At 51.0% G+C, this 25,042-nt stretch overlaps 3 protein-coding genes across 6 annotated transcripts in view; 2 read left to right on the top strand and 1 right to left on the bottom strand.

Annotated features, from left to right (window-relative positions):
- Window positions 1-12,713, bottom strand: part of RNF41 (ring finger protein 41) — a 31,053-nt gene extending 18,340 nt beyond the window's left edge. Inside the window, exons 1-2 of one of the 2 annotated variants that reach the window (XM_041756843.1) lie at window positions 12,514-12,713; window positions 9,992-10,176 (exon numbers count right to left, since the gene is read on the bottom strand). The gene's annotated coding sequence lies outside the window, so the exon portion shown is untranslated. Of the gene's footprint in view, window positions 1-9,991; window positions 10,177-12,347; window positions 12,483-12,513 lie in introns of those variants that run through there. The other variant, XM_041756844.1, reaches the window with a different exon arrangement.
- Window positions 12,714-14,541: 1,828 nt separating this feature from the next.
- On the top strand, window positions 14,542-19,036 carry NABP2 (nucleic acid binding protein 2). The gene is made up of 7 exons (XM_041754794.1): window positions 14,542-14,934; window positions 15,011-15,112; window positions 15,421-15,559; window positions 15,671-15,742; window positions 15,918-15,999; window positions 16,086-16,149; window positions 18,495-19,036. Exons 2-7 carry the CDS (start codon window positions 15,034-15,036, stop codon window positions 18,692-18,694), a joined length of 636 nt encoding a protein of 211 aa, XP_041610728.1. The 5' UTR covers window positions 14,542-14,934; window positions 15,011-15,033; the 3' UTR covers window positions 18,695-19,036.
- A 132-nt stretch (window positions 19,037-19,168) lies between these two features.
- On the top strand, window positions 19,169-24,934 carry SLC39A5 (solute carrier family 39 member 5). 3 transcript variants are annotated; one of them, XM_041754790.1, is made up of 12 exons: window positions 19,169-19,303; window positions 19,987-20,094; window positions 20,389-20,744; window positions 21,649-21,832; window positions 22,642-22,804; window positions 22,935-23,104; window positions 23,190-23,327; window positions 23,633-23,726; window positions 23,804-23,965; window positions 24,053-24,133; window positions 24,237-24,427; window positions 24,660-24,934. In XM_041754790.1, the coding sequence occupies exons 3-12, from the start codon at window positions 20,461-20,463 to the stop codon at window positions 24,816-24,818; spliced, it is 1,626 nt and encodes a 541-aa protein (XP_041610724.1). In that variant the 5' UTR covers window positions 19,169-19,303; window positions 19,987-20,094; window positions 20,389-20,460; the 3' UTR covers window positions 24,819-24,934. The 3 variants fall into 3 exon arrangements, with proteins under 3 accessions (XP_041610724.1, XP_041610727.1, XP_041610726.1); XM_041754793.1 differs by having other exon boundaries at window positions 19,171-19,303; window positions 24,675-24,934; XM_041754792.1 differs by lacking the exon at window positions 19,169-19,303 and adding an exon at window positions 19,519-19,636.
- The last annotated feature ends 108 nt before the right edge of the window (window positions 24,935-25,042 follow it).

Below are 25,042 nucleotides of genomic sequence, written 5' to 3'. Positions count from 1 at the left end.
CCTAGGTTGTGCAGTCGGTTAAGTGTCTGACTCTTGGTTTTGGCTCAGGTCGTGATCTCAGGGTCCTGGGATGGAGCCCCGTGTCAGGCTCTGCACTTAGCAGAGTCTGCTTGAGATTCTCTCTCTCTCCCTCTGACTCTCCCACTCATGAGCTCTCTCTCTCTCAAAATAACTCTTTTTTTGTGGTTGTTGTTAAAGATTTATTTATTCATGAGAGATATACAGAAAGAGGCAGAGACATAGGCAGAGGAGAAGCAGGTTTCCAGTAGGGAGGAGGATGCAGGACTTGATCCCAGGACTCTGGGATGAAGCCCTGAGCCAAAGGCAGGCGCTTAACCACTCAGTTACCCAGGTGTCCCCAACATAAATAAATCTTTAAAAAAAAAAAAATCCAATCTACTGAGTCTAAACCTTGATTACAATGTACTTTGCCATTCCCCTCAGGACTTAGCTTGCCTGGTTGCCATTTTCCCGGCTGAAACAAAACATGTTGTAATTAACATTCCGGTAACACAATTTTTTTTGAACACAAAATCAAATCTCTCTCCTAGGAAAGATAGCTGGAGGAGGAACTGCCGAGTTGAATGATGTGCCAGCTATTCATTTTTCTAGATAACATACTTCCATACTATCCTCTGGAAAGGCCTTTTCAATTTATACACCACCAAGAGGGCATGAGATTACTTTTAACATGGACATTCAAGAGGAAAGAAAAAAAGGAGCCTGCCCCCCGCCCCAAAACACTGAGCGGGGCCTGGGTGGCTCAGTCAATTAAGCACCTGACTTCGGCTCAGGTCATGATCTCGGGGTCTGGGATCAAGCTGGATTCTGGCTCTCTGCTCAGCAGTCTGCTTATCCCTCTACCACCCTCACCCCCGCCACTCCCACTCGCACACACATGGGCTCTCTCTCAAATAAATGGGTAGAGTCTTTAAAAAGAAAACAAAACAAAACAAAACAAAAAAACTGAGAAAGATTGACCAGAGATGAGAGAAAACCCTGGAGAGAAGAGGCGCATAAAAGTCTAGGGAGTTGGAGGAAGGAGAATCTTTGTTTAATAAGTACAGAGTTTCAGTTTTGTAAGATAAAGTTCTGGAGATGTTTCACAACAATGTGAACATACTTAACATTACTGAACTGTATGCTCAAAAATAGTTAAGATGGCAAATTTTATGTTATGTGTTTCTGACAATAAAAAAAATTTACGAAGTCAAGGAAGAGGAGTGCTCAGAGGAGGGAAGGAAGTGTCAAAAGCTGCACAGTCAAGTCTGAGAAAAAAACAAAAAACAAAAAAAACAGCCAGGATGTGGGACCGGATACAGCACTGACAGTAGCTGCATGCAGCTGGGGGGCACGGTAAAGAGTGGCTATGGTATAGGTTGCATTAGGAGGCCAGACTGCAGCGGTTCCAAGGGAAGATGGGAGGCAGAGGGGCAGGGACTGCAGAGCACTCTGACCAAAGCCTGATCTCAAAGGAAGGGAAAAAGTACTACAGGAGGAGGACAGGAGGTTGAGGAAGTGGGTTGTGTGGGGGTAATTTCCCTCCAATGAGAAAAACCCCAGGATGTTGATGTACCGAGAGGAAAGCACTCGCAAAGGGGGAGAGGTAAAGACAGGAGAGAATCTGGTGACTGAGGCAGTGGTAGGCAGGAGATCTGGAATTACTTTATTTTATTTTTTTAAAGAGTTTATTTATTCATAAGAGACAGAGACAGAGAGAGGCAGAGACACAGACAGAGGGAGGAGCAGGCTCCATGCAGGGAGCCCAACGCGGGCCTCGATCCCGGGTCTCCAGGATCAGGCCCTGGGCTGAAGGCGGCGCTAAACCGCTGAGCCACCAGGGCTGCCCTGGAATTATTTTAAAGAGGAAGAGGGACACCTGTGAAGCAAGAAGGAAGAATGGTAGTAAAAGTAGTCCAGACAGGTTTTCAAGAACTGTATCAGTTAAAAAAAAAAAAAAAAAAAAATCAGATGATCCCTTATTCATTTACATGACCTGTAAAAGTATATAGTTTACTCATTATGGTGATGTAAGCTCATTTGGTGGAATAGTGTATCTATTTTAAATGATGCTTATGAGGGGAATCCCTGGGTGGCTCAGCGGTTTGGTGCCTGCCTTCAGCCCAGTGCATGATCCTGGAGACCTGGGATCGAGTTCCACATCAAGGTCCTTGCATGGAGCCTGCTTCTCCCTCTGCCTGTGTCTCTCATGAATAAATAAAATCTAAAAAAAAAACAAAACAAAAAAAAGAACATCATATGTAGGGACACCTGGGTGGCTTAGTGGTTGAGTGTCTACCTTTGGCTCAGGTCATGATCCTGGGATCCTGGGATCGAGTCCTGCATCAGACTCCATGCAGGGAGCCTGCTTCTCCCTCTGCCTGTGTCTCTGCGCCTCTCTCTCTCTGTCTCTCATGAATAAATAAATCAAATCTTAAAAAGAAAGAAACAAAGAAACAAATAAACCAACCAACCGTCTGGTTTAACATCCAGGGCAGGAATCCTCTCCATAGCACTCAACAGTAACCCCTGTGCTTAGCCACTCCTGGAAAAGGTCAAGGGTGCCGCAAGAACACAGGTGAGAAATACCTAGCGCAGACTCATTTTTCCCACAGCACTGCAGAATGCCTATGTCCCTCTCAAACAGGGTCCCCAGAGCTCCACATGTGGACTGACCAATATGGACACAGCTGACTATTACCCTTTCCTCTCTACTTCAGTTAATGAGACCTAAGACTGGTTAGTCTGTTCTGGATGATAGCTACGCCACTCCTGTAGTCCAGACCCACACACAGGGTATGAAGGAAGGGGAAGGGTAAGAGAAAAAGACAAGAAGAGGAGCTGAGTAGCTTCTATCAGATAGCAAAAATATCCCCAAATATCCATAATTCATCTGTTCTAATGCTGATTTTACAATTTCTACCTCAATTAAACAAATTATAATTTGGTTGGTCTACCATAGCTATAACATTAAGCAGAAGAAAAAAAACCAATGTGCCTTTAACAAATCAGGTATGAGAAGACTGCTAAAGATACACTGTTAAGGGGGAAAAAAAACTAAGGTATACAATAGCATATGTAAAGTATGCTACCATGAGTGAAAAAACCCAATCTGTATGTATTATATGCTTACGTATGCCTGGGACTCTCAGAAGTATACATGGGAAATTGCTAACAGTGCTTGCTGCTGGGGAGGGAGTAACTAAGGAATAGGAATTGGAGGATATATTTTAGTTTCCTTAATTATCCCTTTGAACCTTTGCAAAAGATTTTCTTGGGGTGCCTGGCTGGCTCAGTTGGAAGAACATATGATTCTTGATCTCAGGGTCCTGAATTCAAGCCCCATGCTGGGTGTAGAAATTACTTAAATAAACTTAAAAAAAATTTTGTTCAGGATGCCTGGGTGGCTCAGCAGTTAAATGTGTTTCTCTTCAGCTCAGGGCATGATCCTGGAGACCCAGAATCGAGTCCCACGTTGGGCTCCCTGCATGGAGCCTGCTTCTCCCTCTACCTATGTCTCTGCCTCTCACTTTCTGTGTCTCTCATGAATAAATAAAAATCTTCAAAAATTTTTTTTCCTGTGTGTATCTAACATTCAAGTAAAAAAAGAAGTATAAATATTCTAAGTTATGAAAATAAAGTATTATGGTTAAAACATGTCCACAACATTCACTAAATGGGTCACACGCTATACATATAATATATGACAAATACACATAACATGTCATATTCTATAGCAAGGTCTGGAAAAAAGGCACTCTTGCAAGAAAAAGTTGATCAAATTGAATCACAACGAGAGAACCAACCATAAATTGGGGGAGATGGGTAAAATAGGTAAAGGGAATTAAAAGGTACAAGCTTCCAATTATAAAGTAAGACACAGACTTCCAATTATAAAGTAAATAAGTCATGAGGATATAAATACAGCATAGGAAATATAGTCAACAGTACTGTAATCATGTTACATGGTATATCATGGTGAGCACTGAGTAAAGAATGTACAGAACTGTCAAATCACTATGTTATACATCTGAAAATATAACATTGTATGTCAACTATACTTCACTAATAAAAATGTTTTAAAAAGAGCAGCCCAGTGGCTCAGCGGTTTAGCACCGCCTTCCACCCAGGGCCTGATCCTGGAGTCCCAGGATCGAGTCCCATGTTGGGCTCCCTGCATGGAGCCTGCTTCTCCCTCTGCCTGTGTCTCTGCCTCTCTTTCTCTCTCTCTCTCTGTTTCTCATGAATAAATAAATAAAATATTTTAAAAAATTAAAAAAAATGTTTCAAAAAGAAGAACAAAAAAAAAAAAAAAAAAGAACAGTAAATCCCCAAAAAGCATATACTCTATCTAGCAATCCTACTTCCAGGAACTTAGCCTAAGGAAACAACTACACAAGGGTATAAAAATAACATACTAGGTTGTGTTTAAGTGTTATTCATAATATCAAAAAACCCAGAAACACCATAAATACCCAGAATTCCTTTCATCCATAAAATGCAATACAAGTAGACATTAGTATGACTTAGATATACTTCTCATTAAAAATAATTTATTTACGTTACTTAAGTATATTTAGCATTTATATAATAAAATGATACTTAGACACGTTATGTATGCTACAGTGCAATGTCTGTTAAAAAAACATATTTATGTCTATATACATTTATATTGAAGCGCTTCTAGAAGTATACAGAAAAGCTGTTTCTAAGTGTATTATTTTTGGTACTTTTTTAAAGATTTTATTTTTAAGTAATCTCTACACACAATGTGGGGCTCGAACTCACAACCCCGAGAACAGTCGCATGCTCCAACAACTGAGCCAGTCAGGCACCCCTATTTTTAGTACTTTTAATTTCACTCATAGTTTTGCTTTATTGCTTATTCCTTCTTTTTCTATAATGATGTTTTAGTTTTACAATAATAATGAAATCAAAAGACAATAATGAAGTCAACATTTACAGAGCATTTCTATATGCTAGAAACTATTCTAAGCATTTCTCGTATATTAATTCATCTAATTCTTGCAACTCTATACATTACCCTATGAGGTCGGGGCTGTCATAATCCACATTTTACAAATGAGTAACAGATGCACAAAGGTTAAAAAGCTTGTCTAAGGGACGCTTGGGTGGCTCAGCAGTTGAGCGTCTGCCTTCAGCTCAGGGCATGACCCCAGGGTCTAGGGATTGAGTCCCGTGTCGGGCTCCCTGCATGGAGCCTGCTTCTCCCTCTGCCTGTGTCTCTTTCTCTCTGTGTTTCTCATGAATAAATAAACAAAATGTTTTTTAAAAAATCAGTTATCCTTAGAGAAAAGGGCAAAAGTGAAAATAATATTTCCCTTTTCTCCCTTGTTGCTATGGGGTAATATAGAAAGCAGGCCTAGAGTTTTTAATTTTTTATTTATTTATGATAGTCACAGAGAGAGAGAGAGGCAGAGACACAGGCAGAGGGAGAAGCAGGCTCCATGCACCGGGAGCCTGATGTGGGATTCGATCCCAGGTCTCCAGGATCGCGCCCTGGGCCAAAGGCAGGCGCTAAACTGCTGCGCCACCCAGGGATCCCAGGCCTAGAGTTTATACTGTGCTTCACTGCACTTCATTTTTTGTTTTTAAAGAATTTTATTATTTATTTATTCATGAGAGACAGAGAGAGGCAGAGACACAGGCAGAGTGAAAAGCAGGCTCCCTGCGGGGAACCCAATGCAGGATCCAATCCCAGGACCTCGGGATCACGACCTGAGCTGAAGGCAGACGCTCAGCCACTGAGCCACCCAGGTGCCCCTCACTGCACTTTATTTTATTTATTTATTTATTTATTTATTTATTTATTTATTTATTTATTTATTTAGTGATAGTCACACACAGAGAGAGAGAGAGGCAGAGACATAGGCAGAGGGAGAAGCAGGCTCCATGCACCGGGAGCCCGATGTGGGATTCGATCCCGGGTCTCCAGGATCGCGCCCTGGGCCAAAGGCAGGCGCCAAACCGCTGCGCCACCCAGGGATCCCAAGCACTTTCATTTTATATCAATGTTAACAAGAGTTTCTTAAAGAGGAATACAAATTCTGAAAATTATTTAATGGGGTCTCAGGAGATACCATATCCCAACGGAAATAGCAGAAAAGTTGTCTCTGTTGGCAAAGGGATGGCCAGAGGGGGGTGGGAAGCCACTAATCAGGGTTAGAAGCTGTAAGGTTCCCACTACAACGTCAGCATTCACAAAACTACACAGATGCTGGGCACTGGTTCTTTCTAGGGTTTTTAAAAATAATTTACTTACTTATTTATTTATTTACTTATTTATTTACTGTAATCTCTACACCCAATGTGGGGCTCAAACTAATAACTCAGAGATCAAAAGGTACACACTCCTCCAACTGAGCCAGCCAGGCACCCTGGCATTTTTCTCTCTTTTTTAAAGATTTTATTTATTTGTGAGAGATACAGAGACAGAGGCAGAGACACAGGCAGAGGAAGAAGCAGTCTCCCTACAGGAAGTCTGATGCAGGACTCGATCCCAGGATCCCAGATCACAAACTGAGTCAAAGGCAGACATTCAACTACCACCTAGCCACCCAGGTACCCCCGGCATTGTTCTTTCTAAATCAAAACCTCCTTTATCAGATTAGAGAGTCTCCTGTTTTATCCACTCTTACACAACTGCATTCTTTCATGGGTGCGGCCTCAAGAATTAAGGGGAAATTTAGATTTCTATTCTGATTAGGAAATAGAATCTATGGGGAAAAAAATGTCATATACAACCTTGGAAGCCAGCTCCTTGCCCTGCCTTGCCCTGCCCCCAGGCAGATAGTCACCCTGATGGGCCAGGTTCCTTGATTATTCCTTCTACTTCCTGGGACTCTCAACGCTGCTATGGGACTGTCACAGGGGCAAGTTATCATTCCAAGGGAGATGTCCCAGAAGAGCTCAACTGCTCACTGCTCTGGGGGTAGAGGCTTTTTTTTTTTTTTTTTTTTAAGATTTTATTTATTTATTTGAGAGAGACTGAGGGAGACAGAGAGAGCATGAACAGGGTGAGGGGCAGAGGGAGAAGCAGACTCCATGCTGAGCAGGAAGCCCGATGTGAGGCTGGATCCCAGGACCCCAGGATCATGACCTGAGCTAAAGGCAGATACTTAACTGAGTCAACCAGGTGCCCCTAGAAGCTTTAATAAAACTGAAACTACAGGGACCTTAAGAATAACATCTAGTGACCATAACCACTGGAAGCATAGTTCTAGATAATCTCCTTGAGTTGCAGAATAGAATAAAAAGCCTTGGAAGAAAAAAAAAAAAAAAGCCTTGGAAGCTTTCCTTCAATTGCAGGAGCTGAACCTAAAGTAGCACTGAGGTGTCCCTTCAGGCTTATAGAAGCTCTGCCAACCTCCCAGATTTGAACATGCCAAACCCAACCTGAAGACTGCATTCCTAGCCTTTTTTTCCTGTAGGCCAGAACTCAATTACATTATTTCCTTAGTTACATGTGGTCTCTCTATATAGTTCTAGTCAATATTATCATAAAAATGCAAGAGCTTTTTCAGATCCCTTTTTATACCCTTTTGACTTGCTATTGCAGTTGCTTTTTCTGGTCTACCCTTAAAGAGAGCAAGGAATTCAAAACAGATTGTTCCTAAAGGAAACTAAGCATCCATCCTCCTTTATTCAGGGTTTCTTGAACCCTTGGACAAATGTGCAAACCATGCACATGGTCTCTCTCTTACACACATGCACATGCGTGCACACACAGAAATATCAGAGAAACCACTCTAACTGTAGCTCCTATTTTAGGGTAACTGGGCATGCTGTGACCAACCCTTGGCAAAGTGTAAGGGTAAAAGCCAAGTATATGCACTATGGTCCCCTTCCTGCCAATTCTCCCTCCCCCTTACCCTGAATACAACAGAGGTGCAGAGGCGAGGAGTCTCCAGCCCAAATTACTATAAACTACCAGACACACAGGTAAGAGCCCCATAACCAGCTCTGGTAGAAGGAAACAGGTGACTTCTAGGAACTTCAACATAGTGAAGAAATTAACTGGTGAAAAGTCTCACATTTCATTACAAATCTCCATGTCTCCCAATGAAAAAATAGGTATGGAAGAAAAGGAAACTGAGTTGGGTCAGTTTCAATCCAGAGACTTAAAACCCAGTTCTAGTTCTCTCAGTGACCTTAGGCAAGTTACCTAACTGCTCTGGGCCTCAGCTCCCTTACCACACAAAAAACGAAGCATCTTAGACCACAGAAACTCCAAGGTGCTCTACAAGTTACAGGATTCTGAGAATCAGCATATGAAAAAAACAGCTAAAATAGGGGGTAATTATGTTATAGAAGGTGCCATGGCTTTACCACTAACTAACCTTCCTCTCTTTAGGCAACTCTCTTGACTTTAAGTGAAAGGAAGTGGTCTTTTTATTTAAGAGTAGAGTCCTTAGGAATGCCTAGGTAGGTTGAGCATCCGCCTTGGGCTCAGGGAGGGATCCCGGGGTCCTGGGATCGAGTCCCACATCGGGCTCCCTGCATGGAGCCTGCTTCTCCCTCTGCCTGTGTCTCTGCCTCTCTCTGTCACTCATGAATAAATAAGTAAAATCTTAAAAAAAGAAAAAGTAAAAAAAGAAAGAGAGTCCTCAGACTGTAGTCACTCCTGTTGGAGAAATTATCGTTATTATTTTTTTTACTTATTTATTCATGAGAGACGCAGAGAGAGAGGCTGAGACACAAGCAGGCTCCACGCAGGGAGCTCAGTGTGGGACTTGATTCTGGGTCTCCAGGATCACACCCTGGGCTGAAGGCAGCACTAAACCACTGGGCCACCCAGACTGCCCAGAGAAATGATTTCTGAGGAACTCAAGTTTCTCACTTGTGAGATGAGGGGCTGGGCTATGCTGCCCCAAAGATTCAATTCTAAAATGCTGTGATCCATACTAGATTTACCACAGGGGATTCATTTATTTATTTATTAAGTAAGCTCTACACCCAATGTGGGGCTTGAACTCATGACCCCATGATCAAGAGTCACATGGTCTACTGACTGAGCCAGCCATGTGACCCAGCACAGGGGATTTTGAAATTAAAATTCTTTAGGGGGTGCCTAGGCTCAGTCGGTTAAGCGTCTGACTCTTTGTTTCCACTCAGGTCACGATCTCGCAATAGTGGGATTAAGCCCACATCTGGCTCTGTGCTGAACTGAGCTGAGTGTGGAGCCTACTTGGGATTCTCTTTCTCCTCTCCCTCTGTCCCACACCCGTTCATGCTTGCTCTCTCTCAAAAACATAAATAGATAAAACTTTAAAAATTAAATTAGGGGATCCCTGGGTGGTTCAGCAGTTTAGCGCCTGACTTTGGCCCAGGGCATGATCCTGGAGACCCGGGATCGAGTCCCGCGTCGGGCTCCCTGCATGGAGCCTGCTTCTCCCTCTGCTTGTGTCTCTTGCCCCCCCCCTCGTGTCTATCATGAATAAATAAAATCTTTAAAAATTAAATTAAAATTCTTTAGTATACTTTAATTGGTTCAATTTACAAAAGAATCCAGAGGGCACACAATTCTTCAAAAACTCATTTAACACTTCAAGTGAAGCCTACCAGGCCTCAAAGACCAGCAAGGACCACCCACTTAGTCACCAACTTGTGGTTGCCCCAAACCTCATTTTCATCCTCTACGCACAATCCCCCTTGCCAGCAGAGATGTGTAAAAGATACAGAAAACACAATCCTTGTCCTTAAACTAAGGTGTAGGCTTGAGCCTAATGAGTGAGTGCACAACATACGAAAACACACAAAAAGACATAAAACTAAGCAATTTACTAAATAAAAGTTAATAATTACTGTAAGACATAAATATGCAAAGAAGAACTGGGACTGATTTGGGTTAATCACAGAAAGTTCTATGCAGAAGAATTTTAAGAATCAGGATTTTAAAAGCAGAAGGAACCTAGACAGTCTGAGAAGAGACCTGAAGCTTGGAATGGGATTCTGAAACAAGGCTCTTTACCTTCCAAGTGTTGGGGGGTAGGTTCCCTGTTCACAAGGCTCCAACCCCCTGAGGCCTCCACTCAGTGTCACTCAGGAGACGCTCCCAGTAACCCATCTTGTTGGCTATTGTCCGACCGAGTCTTCCTTCCTAGTGACAAGCTCCATCGCCAAGGGGATGGATGTGATGTCACAATCAGGAGCACTCTATTAATAGGAACAAGGAAGAAAAAGGTGAGTCAGGGGAACTACCTCCACCGGGCAGTGAGACTAGACAGACATGGATCTGGCGGTTGGTTGAAGAGGATGAGACGATTTCATTAAGGGCAACAGGTTTCAGAGCTGGGGACACAAGACTGCCTTCTAAGGATGGAGATCACTGGCTAAGGAATCTCAGACTAACACACACAATCCAGGAGATTCAAACATAGCTGAGACAGGCTGAGAAAGAGACAAGAAAAAAGGTAAAAAAGAGCTGTTTGAGACAGAAGAAGATTCTCGTATTCAGAACACACAACCACAAGGAATGTCAATGATTCCAGATCTGTGGCTGTACAATGCAGAGATCAACGAAAGCTTACACGCAGAGTAGAATGCTTTAATGTTTCCCAAAGGCTTTCACAAAAATTGCCGAAATCATGTAAAAAGAATTCTAATCCTACCCTCCGCCTGGAAAATACTATTTCATGAGAAGAAGATACTCAAGAATGTTCATACAGGTATGAATCTAGTTTCCAAGTCTGAAAATATTCCTGACAGGATCAGGCTCTAAAAAAGAAGAGGAAGAGATAATGAAATGGGAAATTACTCCTGAGTGGGCAAGTAGGAAGACTAGAGGTATGATTAGGAAGATTAGACTCTCATTGCTAAGAGAATGAGACCAAGTAAAGCGGGACAGGCTTCAGATGAAGTGTGCTGTGAGGTCTACTCAATACTACTACACGGGAGAATAGTAACTGTTCAAACTCCCTTCCTCCCCATCATATGGCCATCAACAGATTAAGGGCTGTGTTACAAAGCAAAAGGATGATGATAATTTTTATGCATAAAACTGAAACCATTTCTTCTTCTGAGTCTGGTACTCATGCTCATTAGTTTACTATGCTCATCAGCCAAACACATTTAGTGTGATATTTTCAAACCAGAGAGATAAAGGTGTAATGTCGGACACACTTTCTCTTTGGGGGGTAGGGAGGAAGCTGTTTCTCCCTCACCCATAACACAAGAGGAGTGTAATGCTGCCCTCATTTGACAACACCCTATTTCCCAACAGCCTGGCATATGCACCTGTACTTCACGAAATGCTTCCAGGAACCACTGTTGGTGGCTCTGCTCAGTCTTCTAGTGACAAGCTCCAGACTCAGCAAGCAAATCTTGCCCATGCTGGAATGCTCCCTTAGCCGGAAGAAAACGGGAGTTTTCAACTAAGAGGAGGACCAGGAGTTAGGAAACCTGGGTTCTGGTCCCAGCTCTGCCAACTGCAGGCCTTTAAACAAGTCACGTATCTCTTCTGTAGTTTTCAATGTCTTCACCTGACAAGTAGGAAAGATACCTGCCTTTATCTACCTTACATGTCGTCCTGGAAAATCAAAGACATAATAAATGTGAAGACATACTGAATACAGCTGTGTTTCAGGTAAGGCATTTGTAACAATAGAATGCAAAATAAATTTAGAGTACTGGAGGCTAGTGAGGAAATGCCTGAAAGCAGCTTGTTCCTTTTCAATGACCAAGAACCAGCCCCAGACACAAAGTCTGGCTGGACACACAGAGTAGTAACATCATCACATCCCTCAGATTCCTGTCCACTAGTCTACCCCATTCCCATCTGGGGGAAAACTATCAGCCAGCGACACTATCGACTTCTTGCCTAAAACCACCTGTATAGGACCACCACTACCGCAGCCCAGTCCCTTGGGCAAACACTTTCACCTCTCTCTGCTTTCTGCTCCTCCGTCAGCCCCCTCCCCCTTCCCCAGTTTCGCAGAGTGCTGGGTTAGGGCAGGCTCTCTGGTGTGTGAAGCCTGAGAAAAGGGCCCGGTTGCAAAGCCAAGGAAGGGATGTAAGGAATGTGAGATTCCTTCAAGGAGGGGGGCGCGGGAAGGAATGGAGGAAGACAAGGCTGCCAAGGACCAGGCACGGGAGAGGAGCCAAGCTCGGCGCGGCGAGGGCGGGGGCTCAGGTTCCACCGCCCCTGCCCAGGCTACCCCCCAACGTCCCCTCCCCTCCCAGCCCGCCGTCACTGCCATTTAAACACCACCTTGTAGCCCCAGGTCCCCTCCTCCCCGTCCTCCCGTCGGCCAGGCCCCCTCCCGCACCCGCCTCCCCTACTCCAGTGGACCTCCGCAGCAGCGCAGCCTCCAGCGCCCCTTCCTCACCTCCGACTCCTCCCTATTCCCGCTCCCTTCCTCCATTTCTCATCTCTGCTCCCGTCCCTTGTCCCGACCTCCGGTATCTCGAGCCCCCGTCCCAACCCCCGCGGGACATCGCCCCCTCCCGTCCCACAGCCTCGTAGGCGGGAGCCGGCGCAGGCGCAGTACGCACCGCCCTGGAAGCGGTCTGGACCGTCCGCACCCCGGCCCGGCTGGAGCGGAGGCCGCGGCGGCCGCGGGAGAGGGCCGGTGCCGGTCCCGGCCTATCCTGGGAGGGGAAGGGGAAGGGGAAGAGGAGAGAGGGTCCCAGCCACTCGCCGCCCTGCGCGGAGGGCCCCCTCGCCCCGCCCACCGCTGCTACGCAACCCGGCGGAAGCTCGTCACCAGGCCCCGCCCTCCGCTGCTACGCACCCGGCGGAAGCTCGTCACCAAGCCCTGCCTCCTCGCCCAAGTCGGATCTGGACTAGAGGCCGCGAGCGGCCAACGAGGAGGCGGGGAGGCTGCCGAAATGTTTATGATCCCGACGCGGACTCTGTAGCCATGTGGGAGGGAGGACTCGGTGCTTCCCAGCGCCAGTGTGGGGGCGGAGCCCGAGGCGGACTCCCAGGGGGGCTGGACCGGGCGGTGGAGCGGCGTCCAGCCGGCTCTCCTGGGGTTGGCCGGGGGCGAGGTCTCGGCGGGGGCTGGCCTGCAGCGGGGCCGGCCGTCTGCTGTTTCCAGAGCGGTGGCCTCCGTCCCGGAGCCTCCCGACCCCGTGATTCATCGTCGCGGGAGAGGATAGTGTAGTCTACTGGGCGACCACTGGGTGGAGGACGGGGGAGCGGCTCGCCGCAGAGCTCTGATCTGGGGTGCCCACCGGGTGGCTGCCTCGCTCCTAGACGCAGAGTTCCCTGAAACACCCAAGGGGAGGGGCGATAGGATGTCCCTCTTCCTAGGGACACAACACGGTAATTGGGGGCGTGGGCGGGAGAGAACCTGGGACCGGAGGAAAGTCAGGCCGAGCCTAAAGCGCTCCGGACGGTAAGGAATTAATCAAGCCAAGACATTACAATGACATGACCTGTTAGGCTAATCTGATTATTAGATAGTATTTGTTATGGATGTTCGCTAAACAAATGGTTGTGGTTTGTGTATGTGTAATTGGTTTATACACAACCCTACCGAGCTGGAGTGTTCTGTTGATGTTCTGACAAGTCCCAGAGGGCCTCCTTTGTTAACTCCTCCGGGGACGGGGAGACCCTGGGCTCTAGGTAGATAAGTGCATTAGGAAGAGGAGAGGGACTAAGGCAAATGCTGTTCTTTGTGCCCCGGGTTCCATTCTTCCAAAAACGCTGAGGCAGCCTCTGGTGTGAAGGCTGCTTTTTCCAAAACCGTTCCGAAGCTGGGGGGGGGGGTGCATTAAGGATGACCCCAAGGGACGCCTGGGTGGCTCAGCGGTTGAGCGTCGTCGGCCCGGGGCGTGACCCCGGGGACGCGGGATCGAGTCCTGCTGGAGCCTCCTCCTTCCTCTGCCTGTGCCTCTGCCTCTCATGAATAAATAAAATCTTCACTAAAAAAGAAAAAAAGAGGGATCCCTGGGTGGCGCAGCGGTTTGGCGCCTGCCTTTGGCCCAGGGCGCGATCCTGGAGACCTGGGATGGAATCCCACGTCAGGCTCCCAGTGCATGGAGCCTGCTTCTCCCTCTGCCTGTGTCTCTGCCTCTCTCTCTCTCTCTCTCTCTCTGTGTGACTATCATAAATAAATAAAAGTTAAAAAAAAAAAAAAAGACCCCAAATCAGGAATAAAGGTGAGCGTCATAGCAGTAGGATAGGGAGCTGTGCCTGCTCTGGGCTAAGCACTGCTTTTTATATAACCTAGGTTTTCTTGTCTGCAAAACGGAATTCCATATTTAAGAATTGTCAAGAAAATAAGTGAAGCGCTGAGATGGCTTCAGACTTTTGTCCGCCGTCTTAGAAATAAAGTCTTGGAGCCTGCTTGTAGCTTCCCCGTCAAGCAAACCTGGGCCCGAGGCGCCTCCTGGTGGTCGGCCTTCGCGCGGCGCCAGCCCGCCGCGGGGCTCCTTTAACTCGTGAGGTCAGCCTCTCGCCGCGCGGGAAGCCGGGCCCCCATTGGCTCCGCGGGGGCGGGCTCGGGGCGCACGGGGACGCTGCTGATTGGCCGCAGGGCAGCGGGGACTTCCGGGCGTGGCGGCGCTCGCGCGTCCCCCGCTTCCGGCGGCGGCGGGGCCTGGGGCTCCCCCTGCGGGCGGCTGTGCGGCGGGCGCCGGCCGGCCCGCGGGCTGGGGGGTGGGCTGTGGCGGGGGGATGGGCCGGGCCCCGGCGGGTGCGGACGCGTGTGCGGACGAGGGCTCGGGAAGGTTTGGCGGCTGAGACTCCGCTGCTCGGAGCTGTGCCGGCTTCCCCGCCCCGTCTCCGGCCACCCCCCGACTCGGGGGCTTGAGCCTGAGAGCGTCCCGGGCCGGGCCTTCCAGCCCCGAAGCAGCCCACCCAGAGACCCCCGGACTCCGATCGCGAGGTCGGAGGCTCCGGGGAAGTTCTTCGGACCTTCGAGAAGAACTCGAGGACTTGCAGCTGCCCGACCCGAGCCTAGCGTGGTAGGTAGGCCCTGGGAGTGGGGCCCGGGGCGAAGACCCCACGCCTGGAGCCCTCATCCCCCGCCCCCCCCTCCAGGGTAGCGCCGAGGCTCGGGCAGCATGACGACGGAGACCTTCGTGAAGGATATCAAGCCCGGGCTCAAGAATCTGAACCTCATCTTCATTGTGCTGGAGACAGGTGGCTATTCGGGGTCGGCGGGCCCTGCGCGCGGGTCCTCGGGCGGGGAGGGCAGCCGGGGGGACACCACCTCGCGCCTAGCCAGCCAGCGGGATGTCGGGCGCAGCCCAGGCAACCGCTCCTGCCGGTCTCTCCGAGAGCTGGCCTGGAGGGCTGTAGCCGAATGCAGGGCCGGGGAACTGGCCAGACCCCGGCCTCCCGCGCCGCTCAGGCCCCTCTCCATGGTGCTGTCCCTCCGGCCCCCTCCGCCCACAATCCGATGATCCCTCTTCCTGCCGCCCGCCCCACCCTTGATCTGTTCCCTTCAGGCCGAGTGACCAAGACAAAGGACGGGCACGAGGTTCGGACCTGCAAAGTGGCAGACAAAACAGGCAGCATCAATATCTCTGTCTGGGACGACGTGGGCAACCTGATCCAGCCTGGAGACATTATTCGGCTCACCAAAGGGTAATTCCTGGTTATCCAAGGGCTGTAACAGGCAAGGAGGATTGAGTTAAAAGTGAACCGCCCCTGTAACTCGTGGAGTATCCTGAATCCTACTTTTTTGCCCACCCACAGGTACGCTTCAGTGTTCAAAGGCTGTCTGACACTATACACTGGACGTGGCGGTGACCTTCAGAAGATTGGAGAGTAAGTGTCTTGGGCATTGGGATGTAGAAGCAGGAGGCCAAGGGAGTAAGTTTAAGGTTTGCAAGGAGGCAGCATAAGGGTGTCCAGTCCATGTCTTGTACCTGGACCTTTCTGAGGCCTCCAGCAGTGGCCCAGAGGCTGAGTCTGAGGCTTTAGCCAATTTCTCCCCTTGCAGATTCTGTATGGTTTATTCTGAGGTTCCTAACTTCAGTGAGCCAAACCCAGAGTACAGCGCCCAGCAGGCACCCAACAAGACGGTGAGCCCTGATGTGGGGAAGGGAGGGCAGGTCAGGCCAGAAGCATGGTGGGGAGCAAGGTCTGAGTATTTACTTTGTGCCTTCAGGTGCAGAACGACAGCAGCCCCACGGCTCCGCAGCCTGCCACAGGACCGCCTGCTGTCTCTCCAGGTACACCTGTTCCCTTCTACTCAATTTGTCCTAGCTCCTCTTCTCTCCCCAGCCTGAAAAGATGCATTGTTCTCAACCCCTTTCCCAGTTTCTCTTCTCTCAATGTATCCCCTTCCACCCAATTCTTCTCCCAGTTCTTTTAGAAGTCCTTGTGGGGAAAAGATTTAGAGACTTGTTTCTATCACTGATAGAGCTCTGGTACTCTTTTGCCACTACCACTCAAAGACACAAATGAGAACAGTTCTTCCGCAAGATGGCACTCCTTCTTTCAAACTTGTTTCTCTGCTTCTTTGGTGGGTCCTTGACCCACCGCCCCCCCCACCAGCTTTTTTTGGGGTATTTATTTATTTATTCATTCATTCATTCATTCATTCATGAGAGACACAGAGAGAAAGAGGCAAAGACATGGGCAGGGGAGAAGCAGCCTCTTCACAGGGAGCCTGATGCAGGACTTGATCCTGGATCCCGGGATCCCAGCCTGAGCCAAAGGCAGACGCTCAACTGCTGAGCCACCCAGGCATCCCTCTCCTTGCCCTTTTGGTTCCTTATGCAGTTCTGGTATGGATGGACTTAACGTGGAGTCCATGCTATATAGCTTTAGAACACTAGGGTTATCACTCTTCTTGAAGCTAAAGACCCTTTTTCCACACCTTGGACCTCAGGATAATGATTCTTTTATCTCTTAAACTTCGAGCCCCTGCTTTTTGATCTCTTGCTTTTGATTAGAATCACCTACCAACATCACTTCCTTCGTCCCCTGGCTTTTCCTTAGGAACTGGGTTTTTACTGCTCTTTTTCTCCTTCTGGGTCATCTCCCAGCTGATCCTGCTACCCCCTGGGATGTGACTCTCTCTCACCTCTGATCTCTGCCTTAGCTTTCTCCCTCTGACACTAGGCTTCAGGCTACTTCTGCCCTTCCTCAGTTTGTGTCTATATCCTCAGTTTCCATGGTTTTCAGAATTGTTTGTGTCAGAACCACCAGGGGTTTTTGGGGACACATCATGAAATAACATTTAATTGCACCACAAAAATCAGTATCCATGTTTTCTTAATTTTTTTAAATTTATTTATGATAGTCAGAGAGAGAGAGAGAGGCAGAGACATAGGCAGAGGGGGAAGCAGGCTCCATGCACCGGGAGCCCGACGTGGGATTCAATCCCGGGTCTCCAGGATCGCACCCTGGGCCAAAGGCAGGCGCTAAACCGCTGCACCACCCAGGGATCCCCAGTATCCATGTTTTCAATGGAAAATATGGCTGTTATATATTTTCAGGTCTCCATAACTCTATGATTTATAAAATTTTTGTTGTTGTTATTGTTTTTTTAGTATTTTAAATAAGGTTCATTTAAGCCTGTTGGCCCCTAATATTCATCTGCCAGATGTTCATTCACTTGGCTATCTAACAGATACAAAAAGCTTACCAAAAAACATGGATGGCATAAAAACATAAAAACTTTCTATGTACTCTCCTGACTTTTTCTGTGAGTTGAGGAAAAGGCATTACTTTTCCGTTTTGGCCACACTGGTCAAGTAGCCGGGTTTAAGCAGGGATGTAGTTGGAGAACCATTAGCCTGGGACTTCTACCACATTGAGGGTTTATGGTGTCCTCGGTATATGAGAGGCAGGCCTCTCTCTTAACAAACACGTATTGATGAGGAATGCCAAGGAACAAAAGACAGCACCTGCCTTTAGGAGCCTGTAGTCTATGAAGGAGATGGTCCTACAGATGATACCGCGGTAGCGGCAAGGTTAGTGATGTGCACAGTTGTGGGAGCTCAAGGAAATCATCTCACAGGCCTGGCTCCGATCAAACATGGCAGCTACACACAAAAATGTTACTTATTATTTGGGGGCTGTAAGAATTTTTTTTGCTCATTCTTACCCATAATTTCTAAAATGAAAACGTATGTATCATTGTGATACCCACCACACTTTTTTTTTTAAAGATCCTTCATACATTTTAACACAGAAACTTCAAGCCTTTCCTCTACCCATGCTTCTCCAGTTTTACAAAGATTTTTGACGAAGGGGCATTTTTGTCAGAGGTCTTAGAGCCTAGAACTAAACAGCGAATTCTAGGTCTGACCTCCGTGGTAAAAAGAGGAGTAAAAGAAAAATATCACACCACGCTCACGTAGCAACTTCCCAAATGATGATTTGAGGCTTCTCTGGGGCTCCATTCATACAGCCTCCACTCCCTGCAGTTGGTCCAGTTGGCAGGCACATTCAGCTGTGATTGATGAAGACCGTGCCCCTCTCTGGGACCTGGACTGAGGCCTTGGGATGGACCTCTCTCCTCCCTTAGTACTCTAATCCCTGTTTCTTCCCCTTCTCCCACTGCTAGCCTCTGAGAACCAGAACGGGAATGGACTGAGTGCCCCACCAGGTCCTGGTGGTGGCCCACACCCACCTCACGTACCCTCGCACCCCCCCAGCACCCGAATTACTCGAAGCCAGCCCAACCACACACCTGCCGGCCCTCCTGGCCCCTCCAGCAGCCCTGTCAGTAACGGCAAAGAAACCCGGAGGAGCAGCAAGAGATAGCAAGACGTTCTTCGTCCCTTCCCACCACCCACCATAACCCAGGTGTCTCCTGGAGAACACAGCCTCCTACTAGGCTGCTGGTTTTTGGGGGGTGGGGTGGGGATGGCTGGGTAGGTAGCAGTATTTTAGCCACTAAATTTCACTGCAGGGGTAGGGAGACGAGGCCTTTAGCCACCCTAAGCCCATACTCCCTGCCTTGCCCAGCTGAAGCTGCCTATCCCCTGGGATTGAGGCCCTTTGCCTGCCCTCCTTCCTTTTAGAAACCAGTCACAGTCTGTTTCCAATGTGTGTGATGTGGGAGTCGAATTGAACCCCTCCTTCCTAATAAACGTTACCACTCTGTGTGCTGGACTCCTTTGCTTTTTGTGGGAAAATGGAAAGGTTAGCAGTCGGACATCTGGGCAAGCAGAATATCCCTAGAAGGCAAAAGGAAGACAGCCTCGGCGAGGAGGCCCAGGCAAAGCAGGCCTGCCCCTTTAAGGTAGTTCCCTCCCCTGCCCCCTCCCTGCAGGTGACCCTTGCCCGCCTGCCTGCCTGCCCCCCCACAGCTGGAACCAAGAAGGCTGTGTCCCCCTTCCTCTGGGCGTCCTTCCAGTCTCTGGCTGTCAGGTAATGCCAACCTCAACCCCCTCTACCAACTGCCCTAATCAGACTGTGCTCCCCTGATCTTAAGCCAGGTCAGACATCTGAGGGGAGCCCAGATACTTCTTTCCTTCTTCCACCAGAGCTTCCCCTTTCTTGGTCATTGATTCCCAGAGCTCTGGCTCTTACTCTGCTGGGATAAGGAGCGGCTAAGAACGGTTTCTTCCGCAGGCACCTGGGGTTGCCACTTGCTGCCTCTTCACCCCCTTTCCAGCTGAGGGACACCCAGATGGGTCCCACTTTCCCAGAGAATGTGGAGATGGGGGTTGGAAATGAAGGAAGCCCTGTACCAGATCTAAGGTGGGAAGGGTGAGAGTATATGCAGGAAAAGGCTAAAATGGTACCAACTGGATTAGTGAGGTGAATTATTTAGAAGAAAAGGCTAGGCTCAGGTTTTCCTTAGCCATGTGGCTTTTCCAGGGGCAGAGGGTGGCCCCTCCCTACTCAGGGGCCCAGCCAAGACTGACCTTTGACTCCACCCCAGAGACCAGTGAACCATTAACTCCTCTCTGACGTTAGCCTTCCCACACTGGCCCCTCCCCTCCCTGACCCGGCCCCAAGGCAGGTGGGCTAGGAGTTGGGGGGGCTGCGAGGGTGTCCATCCCAGCCTTCTATCTGACGTCGCCTCCATTCCCCCCCACCCACCCCAGGCACCTGGAGGCTGAGCCCCGCTCCCTGTCCTGACTCAGGAGCCTCTGAGCGTCCACCATACGGCCTGAGTGAGACCTACGGTGACAGCTCTACTACTGCCAATGAAGGTGAGGCCCCTGTGGATTGAGGGGAGACAGGGTGGGGCGGGATTGGGGGGGGTTGGGGACAGATTGGGCGGTCAGCTCTGGATCAGCTGAGGGAGGCACTCTGGGTCAAGAAGGGTGCCCTAGGAACTGGCAAATAAGAGGCTGCTCCAGAAGGAGGTGATGGGGACCCGAGAAAGAAGGCGAGGGTGGGGGCTGCTGCTAGAGTCAAGGTGGGGAGGTATGAGGAGTGAGGGTCCCCTGGGGCTGAGCTGACAGCAGAACAGAAGGCCAGGCCCTTCCTCCCTCTTCTTCCAGGGCACAGTCCTCAGGATGTTCCAAGGGGAATAGAAGCCGGAACCAGAGCCTCCAACCCATTCCCCCCCAATAATGGGGCCCCCAATGAGTCACCTGCTAGCTGGCCTGTGTGTGGGGGTGACCTTGGGCTTGGTAGGGGGCTCAGCCCCCAACCTGGGCCCCGCTGAGCAGGAGCAGAACCACTACCTGGCCCAGCTGTTTGGCCTGTATGGGGAGAACGGGACGCTGACGGCAGGGGGCCTGGCACGGCTTCTCCACAGCCTGGGGCTAGGCCGAGTACAGGCGCTCCGCCTGGGACACCACGGACCTCCAGCTGGCCGGGCTGCACCCCCAGCTGGAGACAATTACACGCACAGGTACTAACCCCTTCCCCCACCCCAAAATGCCACCTCCCCAGCTCTTCTCAGTGCTTGCATCAGTCTCCTGTGGCCTAGCTCTAGCTTCCTAAAATTGGATTCCTGGAATTAAAATTTCTGAAAAATCTGACTCCTTGTATCCCTTCACAGCCCCCTGTGCTTCTGCTGCCTTCTAATTCTCTCCTCTTCCAAATCCCTGGGCCCTTCAACTCCTTGCTCTTAGCAGTGCTCAATGTCTCTCCAGGCTCCCAATATGTAGCATTTTTGGCTGCCCCCCCCCCATTTCTCTCTCACACCCCCCATTCCTAGACCATTCCTCTAAATCAACAATCTCAGATCCTCCAAGAACTGAAATTCTACAGTTTCTGGGTCCCAGGAACTCTGGATACTGGCTTCCTCCCTTTCCCCCTAACTGCCCTAAGGAGCGTCAAGGGTTTTTTTTTTTTTTTTTTTTTTTTTAAGATTTATTTATTTGAGAGAGAGAGAGAGCACGTGCGCGAGCAGCAGGGAGGGACAGAGAGTCTTAAGCAGACTCCATGCTGAGCTCAGAGCTCAACATGAGGCTCGATTTCATGATCCTGAGATCATGAACTGAGCTGAAACCAAGAATCTGATGCTTAACCAACTACACCACCCAGGCGCCCGTTAAGGGGAGTTTCTTTAAGAACACGAGCCAGGGCAGCCCGGGTGGCTCAGCGGTTTAAGCCGCCTTCAGCTGGGGCGTGATCCTGGAGTCCGGGGATCGAGTTCCACGTCGGGCTCCCTGCATGGAGCCTGCTTCTCCCTTTGCCTGTGTCTCTGCCTCTCTCTCTCTCTCTCTGTATCTCTCATGAATAAATAGAATCTTTAAAAACAAACAAACAAAAACACGAGCCAGTCTGACTTGCTCCCCCTTCCATTCCAGATCACAGGACCCTGAGCTGAGTGTGGATGTCTGGGCTGGGCTGCCTCTGGGTCCCTCAGGGTGGAGTGACCCAGAGGAGCCAAAAGGCCCAGCATCACCCCATGGGCCAGCCCCCTCGGGCCTGGACCTCTTTCACAGGCTTCTGTTGCTGGACCATTCCTTGGCTGACCATCTGAATGAGGATGTGAGTCTGATGATCTGTAGGTGCGGGGAAGGACCGTGGGATTTAGATGGCCTGAAATGTTTAAAGAGTAATTAATACAGTTAATTAAAAATAAATACAACCCAATCCAGGTGTGATCTTAAGGTATGTTATTCCAATAGCAAAATAAGGTTCCTCTGGGCTCAGTGCACATGAGCCCACACCCAAATCTCCAAGACCTGGTTTAGGGACCACACTTGGCAAAGCAGAGAATCCAGAGACAACAGGCCAGGGTAGGATTTGGGGCCGCTATCTGCAGGGAGCGGATGGCTTATCTTCAGCCAGAAAGACTGTGAACTTGTTCCATGTACACCAGAGGGCAGCAAAAGCGAAGTCTGAAGCAGGCCTGGTGAGGGTGAGCACCCCATCACAGGAGGCATTCAAGCCAAGGCTGGTCGAACATGTGACAGGGCTGTTACGAGACAGGTTGGATGGTATTTTGAGTTCTTTCCCTGCTAAGGTTCTGCAGTGGAGGGCTCTGGTTGTCCAACCAACTCCATCACAAACTCAATGAAATCATCAGGGCCTTGGGAGGGAGATGGTGGCATTGTTTTACTAGCACGCAATCTGTACTGAGTTGAGTATTTGCAATGGATTGAATATTCACTAATAATTAACATACACCGATCATACAGAACCATCCCTAATCCCTGATGCACCTGCCAGGGGGAGCAGAGGGGGCCCCGGGGAGACCCAGGAGTCCCTGCAACGGAAGGACAGACATTAAGGATCTGAGCCACAGTTCTCAGCGATGCCCCCACGTATGACCCCCCCCAACTCAAACTTCCTAGTGTCTGAACGGCTCCCAGCTGCTGGTCAATTTTGGCCTGAGCCCCGCTGCTCCTCTGACCCCTCATCAGTTTGCTCTGCTGTGCCCGGCCCTGCTTTATCAGATCGACAGTCGTGTCTGCATCCAGGCCCCTGGCCCAACGCCCCCCGGGGACCTTCTGTCTGGTCAGTGGGTGACAGTGGGTGGCAGGGTGCCTTGAATCCCGGTGGGGGGTGGGCTCCTGGCCAAGCAAGGGGGCTCGCGGGCCCCGCCTTCCCTCGGAGGCCATCCTCACCAGCCTGTCACTCTCCGCAGCCCTGATTCACAGTGCCCTGGCGGTCCTGCTGCTCAGCCTCCCGGCTCCCCTGTCCCTGCTCCTGCTGAGGCTCCTGGGAGCACGCCTCCTGCGGCCCCTGCTGGGCTTCCTGGGGGCCCTGGCCGTGGGCACTCTTTGTGGGGATGCGCTGCTGCACCTGCTGCCTCACGTAGGCCAAGCCCCTTCCCCGCCCAGCCCCGCGTCCCCGGCCTCCCCCCTCTCTCCAGGGCCTGCGCTGACCCCCTCTCCGGCAGGCCCGAGGACAGCACGCCGGGCTTAATGGGCACCCAGAGGAGGACCTGGGACCGGGACTGTCCGTGCTCGGAGGCCTCTTCCTGCTCTTCGTGCTGGAGAACATGCTGGGGCTCCTGCGGCACCGAGGCCTCCGGCCAGTGAGTGATGCCCCCCTCCGGCTGCGGCCTGAAGCACAGGCCGGGTGGGCCCCACTGGCCGCGGGTGGCAGGAGGCTCCAGCGGCTTCCCAGCGCCCAGGCTGGCTCTGGGGCTGGCTCAGGGGGCACGGGGCGACCGCTCACACCACCCACGGTGGGGGGGGAGCAACCTGGGAAGACAGCACAGAGGCCAAACACACGCCCAAGGGCTGGCGGGACCTGGAGTGCATCTGGCAGCCGCCGCCTGGCCTGTGCTTAGCACCTGGCCCCGCTGCCTCCTCCAGGAGGAACTCCCTCCCCTTTCAGGGATGCTTCGGGCTGCAGAGGAAGGAGCTGGGCGCGCCCGGGCCGGACCCCGAGGACAGCGGGATGGGCCTTCAGCCCCTACAGGCGGCTCCGGGTGAGCAGAGGGGGAGCCAAGGGGAGGCTCGGGCGGGGCCCCCGCAGCCGTGCTCACTGTCCCTGTCCCTCCCGCAGAGCCAGCAGCCCAGGGCCGCGGGGAGCAGGCCCCGCCAGCTCCCGCCCCCCCTGGCCACCAAGGCCATAGCCACGGGCCCCGGGGCAGCGCTGGCGCCAACATAACGTGGATGGTCCTCCTGGGAGACGCTCTGCACAACCTCACTGATGGGCTGGCCATAGGTGCGAGGGGCAGGCGGGACCCAGGGGGGCTCCTGGGGGGCAGGCGGGGCGCGGGTCCTCCACTAACCTCCACCCTGCCAACGCCAGGCGCCGCCTTCTCCGACGGCTTCTCCAGCGGCCTCAGCACCACCGTGGCCGTCTTCTGCCATGAGCTACCCCACGAGCTGGGTAGGAAGGGCAGAGGTGGTTGGGCTCCGGGCCACCCTGGGTGGCCGGCGGGTGGTGGGGTGGGGGCCGCAGCTGATGCCCGCCACCTGGCCTCCTCCCACAGGTGACTTCGCTGTGCTGCTCAGGGCAGGGCTACCCTTTCGGCGGCTGCTGCTGCTGAGCCTGGTGTCCGGAGCCCTGGGGCTCGGGGGTGCAGCCCTGGGGGTGGGGCTCAGTTTGGGCCCCGTCCCCCTCACTCCCTGGGTGTTCGGGGTCACGGCCGGGGTATTCCTCTATGTGGCCCTCGTGGACATGGTGAGAGGCGTGGGGCAGTGCAGAGAGAGCAAGGGATGCGGGCAGCTGGGTGCGAGGGCGGGGGGGGGGGGGGGGGGGGCGTGGAGTCTGAGCCACAAGGGCCAGGAAGAGTCTGGAGGGGAGGGGCTGCCCGCCGCTACTTCCCCCCTGCCGCCTCCTCCCTGGCCTCCGTGTCCCTCCCGTGCTTCAGGGGGGCAGACACAGGGCCAGGAGCCCGATGTGCTTCTTTCAGCTTCTTTCCTTTCAGCTACCAGCCCTGCTTCGTCCTCCGGAGCCCCTTCCTACGCTCGAAGTGCTGCTGCAGGGGCTGGGGCTGCTGCTGGGGGGCAGCCTCATGCTCACCATAGCCCTGCTGGAGGAGCAGCTATGGCCCCTGGTCTCCGATGGCTGACGGGGGCGGTGGAAAGGCGTCGGGGTTGCCCTTCCTTCCCCCCAACCACAGGAATGGAGGCGGGACACAGGGCCAGTAGGAGCAATAGGATTTTAATAAACAGAACCCATCCCAAAGCCATGACTACGACAGTTGTACTTGCACCAAAACAGCATAGAAAAGGATGTAGTGGGAGGGGGGCTCAAAGCAGGTCAGGGGAGGACATGAGCAGGGGCCTGGAGGGT

The sequence above is a fragment of the Vulpes lagopus genome, chromosome 5 (genome assembly GCF_018345385.1).
Source record: "Vulpes lagopus strain Blue_001 chromosome 5, ASM1834538v1, whole genome shotgun sequence".
Taxonomy (NCBI): Eukaryota; Metazoa; Chordata; class Mammalia; order Carnivora; family Canidae; genus Vulpes; species Vulpes lagopus.
This window is presented reverse-complemented; position numbering and strand designations above follow the sequence as displayed.

What these genes read in the sequence shown, in the direction of transcription:
- SLC39A5 (XM_041754790.1), top strand. Translation starts at nt 20,461, where the DNA reads ATGGGGCCCCCAATGAGTCACCTGCTAGCTGGCCTGTGTGTGGGGGTG. An exon ending in CCCCGGGGACCTTCTGTCTG is followed by an intron (nt 22,805 to 22,934) that starts GTCAGTGGGTGA and finishes CACTCTCCGCAG; the next exon opens with CCCTGATTCACAGTGCCCTG. An exon ending in GCCCCTACAGGCGGCTCCGG is followed by an intron (nt 23,727 to 23,803) that starts GTGAGCAGAGGG and finishes TCCCTCCCGCAG; the next exon opens with AGCCAGCAGCCCAGGGCCGC.
- NABP2 (XM_041754794.1), top strand. Translation starts at nt 15,034, where the DNA reads ATGACGACGGAGACCTTCGTGAAGGATATCAAGCCCGGGCTCAAGAAT. An exon ending in ATTATTCGGCTCACCAAAGG is followed by an intron (nt 15,560 to 15,670) that starts GTAATTCCTGGT and finishes GCCCACCCACAG; the next exon opens with GTACGCTTCAGTGTTCAAAG. An exon ending in GACCTTCAGAAGATTGGAGA is followed by an intron (nt 15,743 to 15,917) that starts GTAAGTGTCTTG and finishes CTCCCCTTGCAG; the next exon opens with ATTCTGTATGGTTTATTCTG.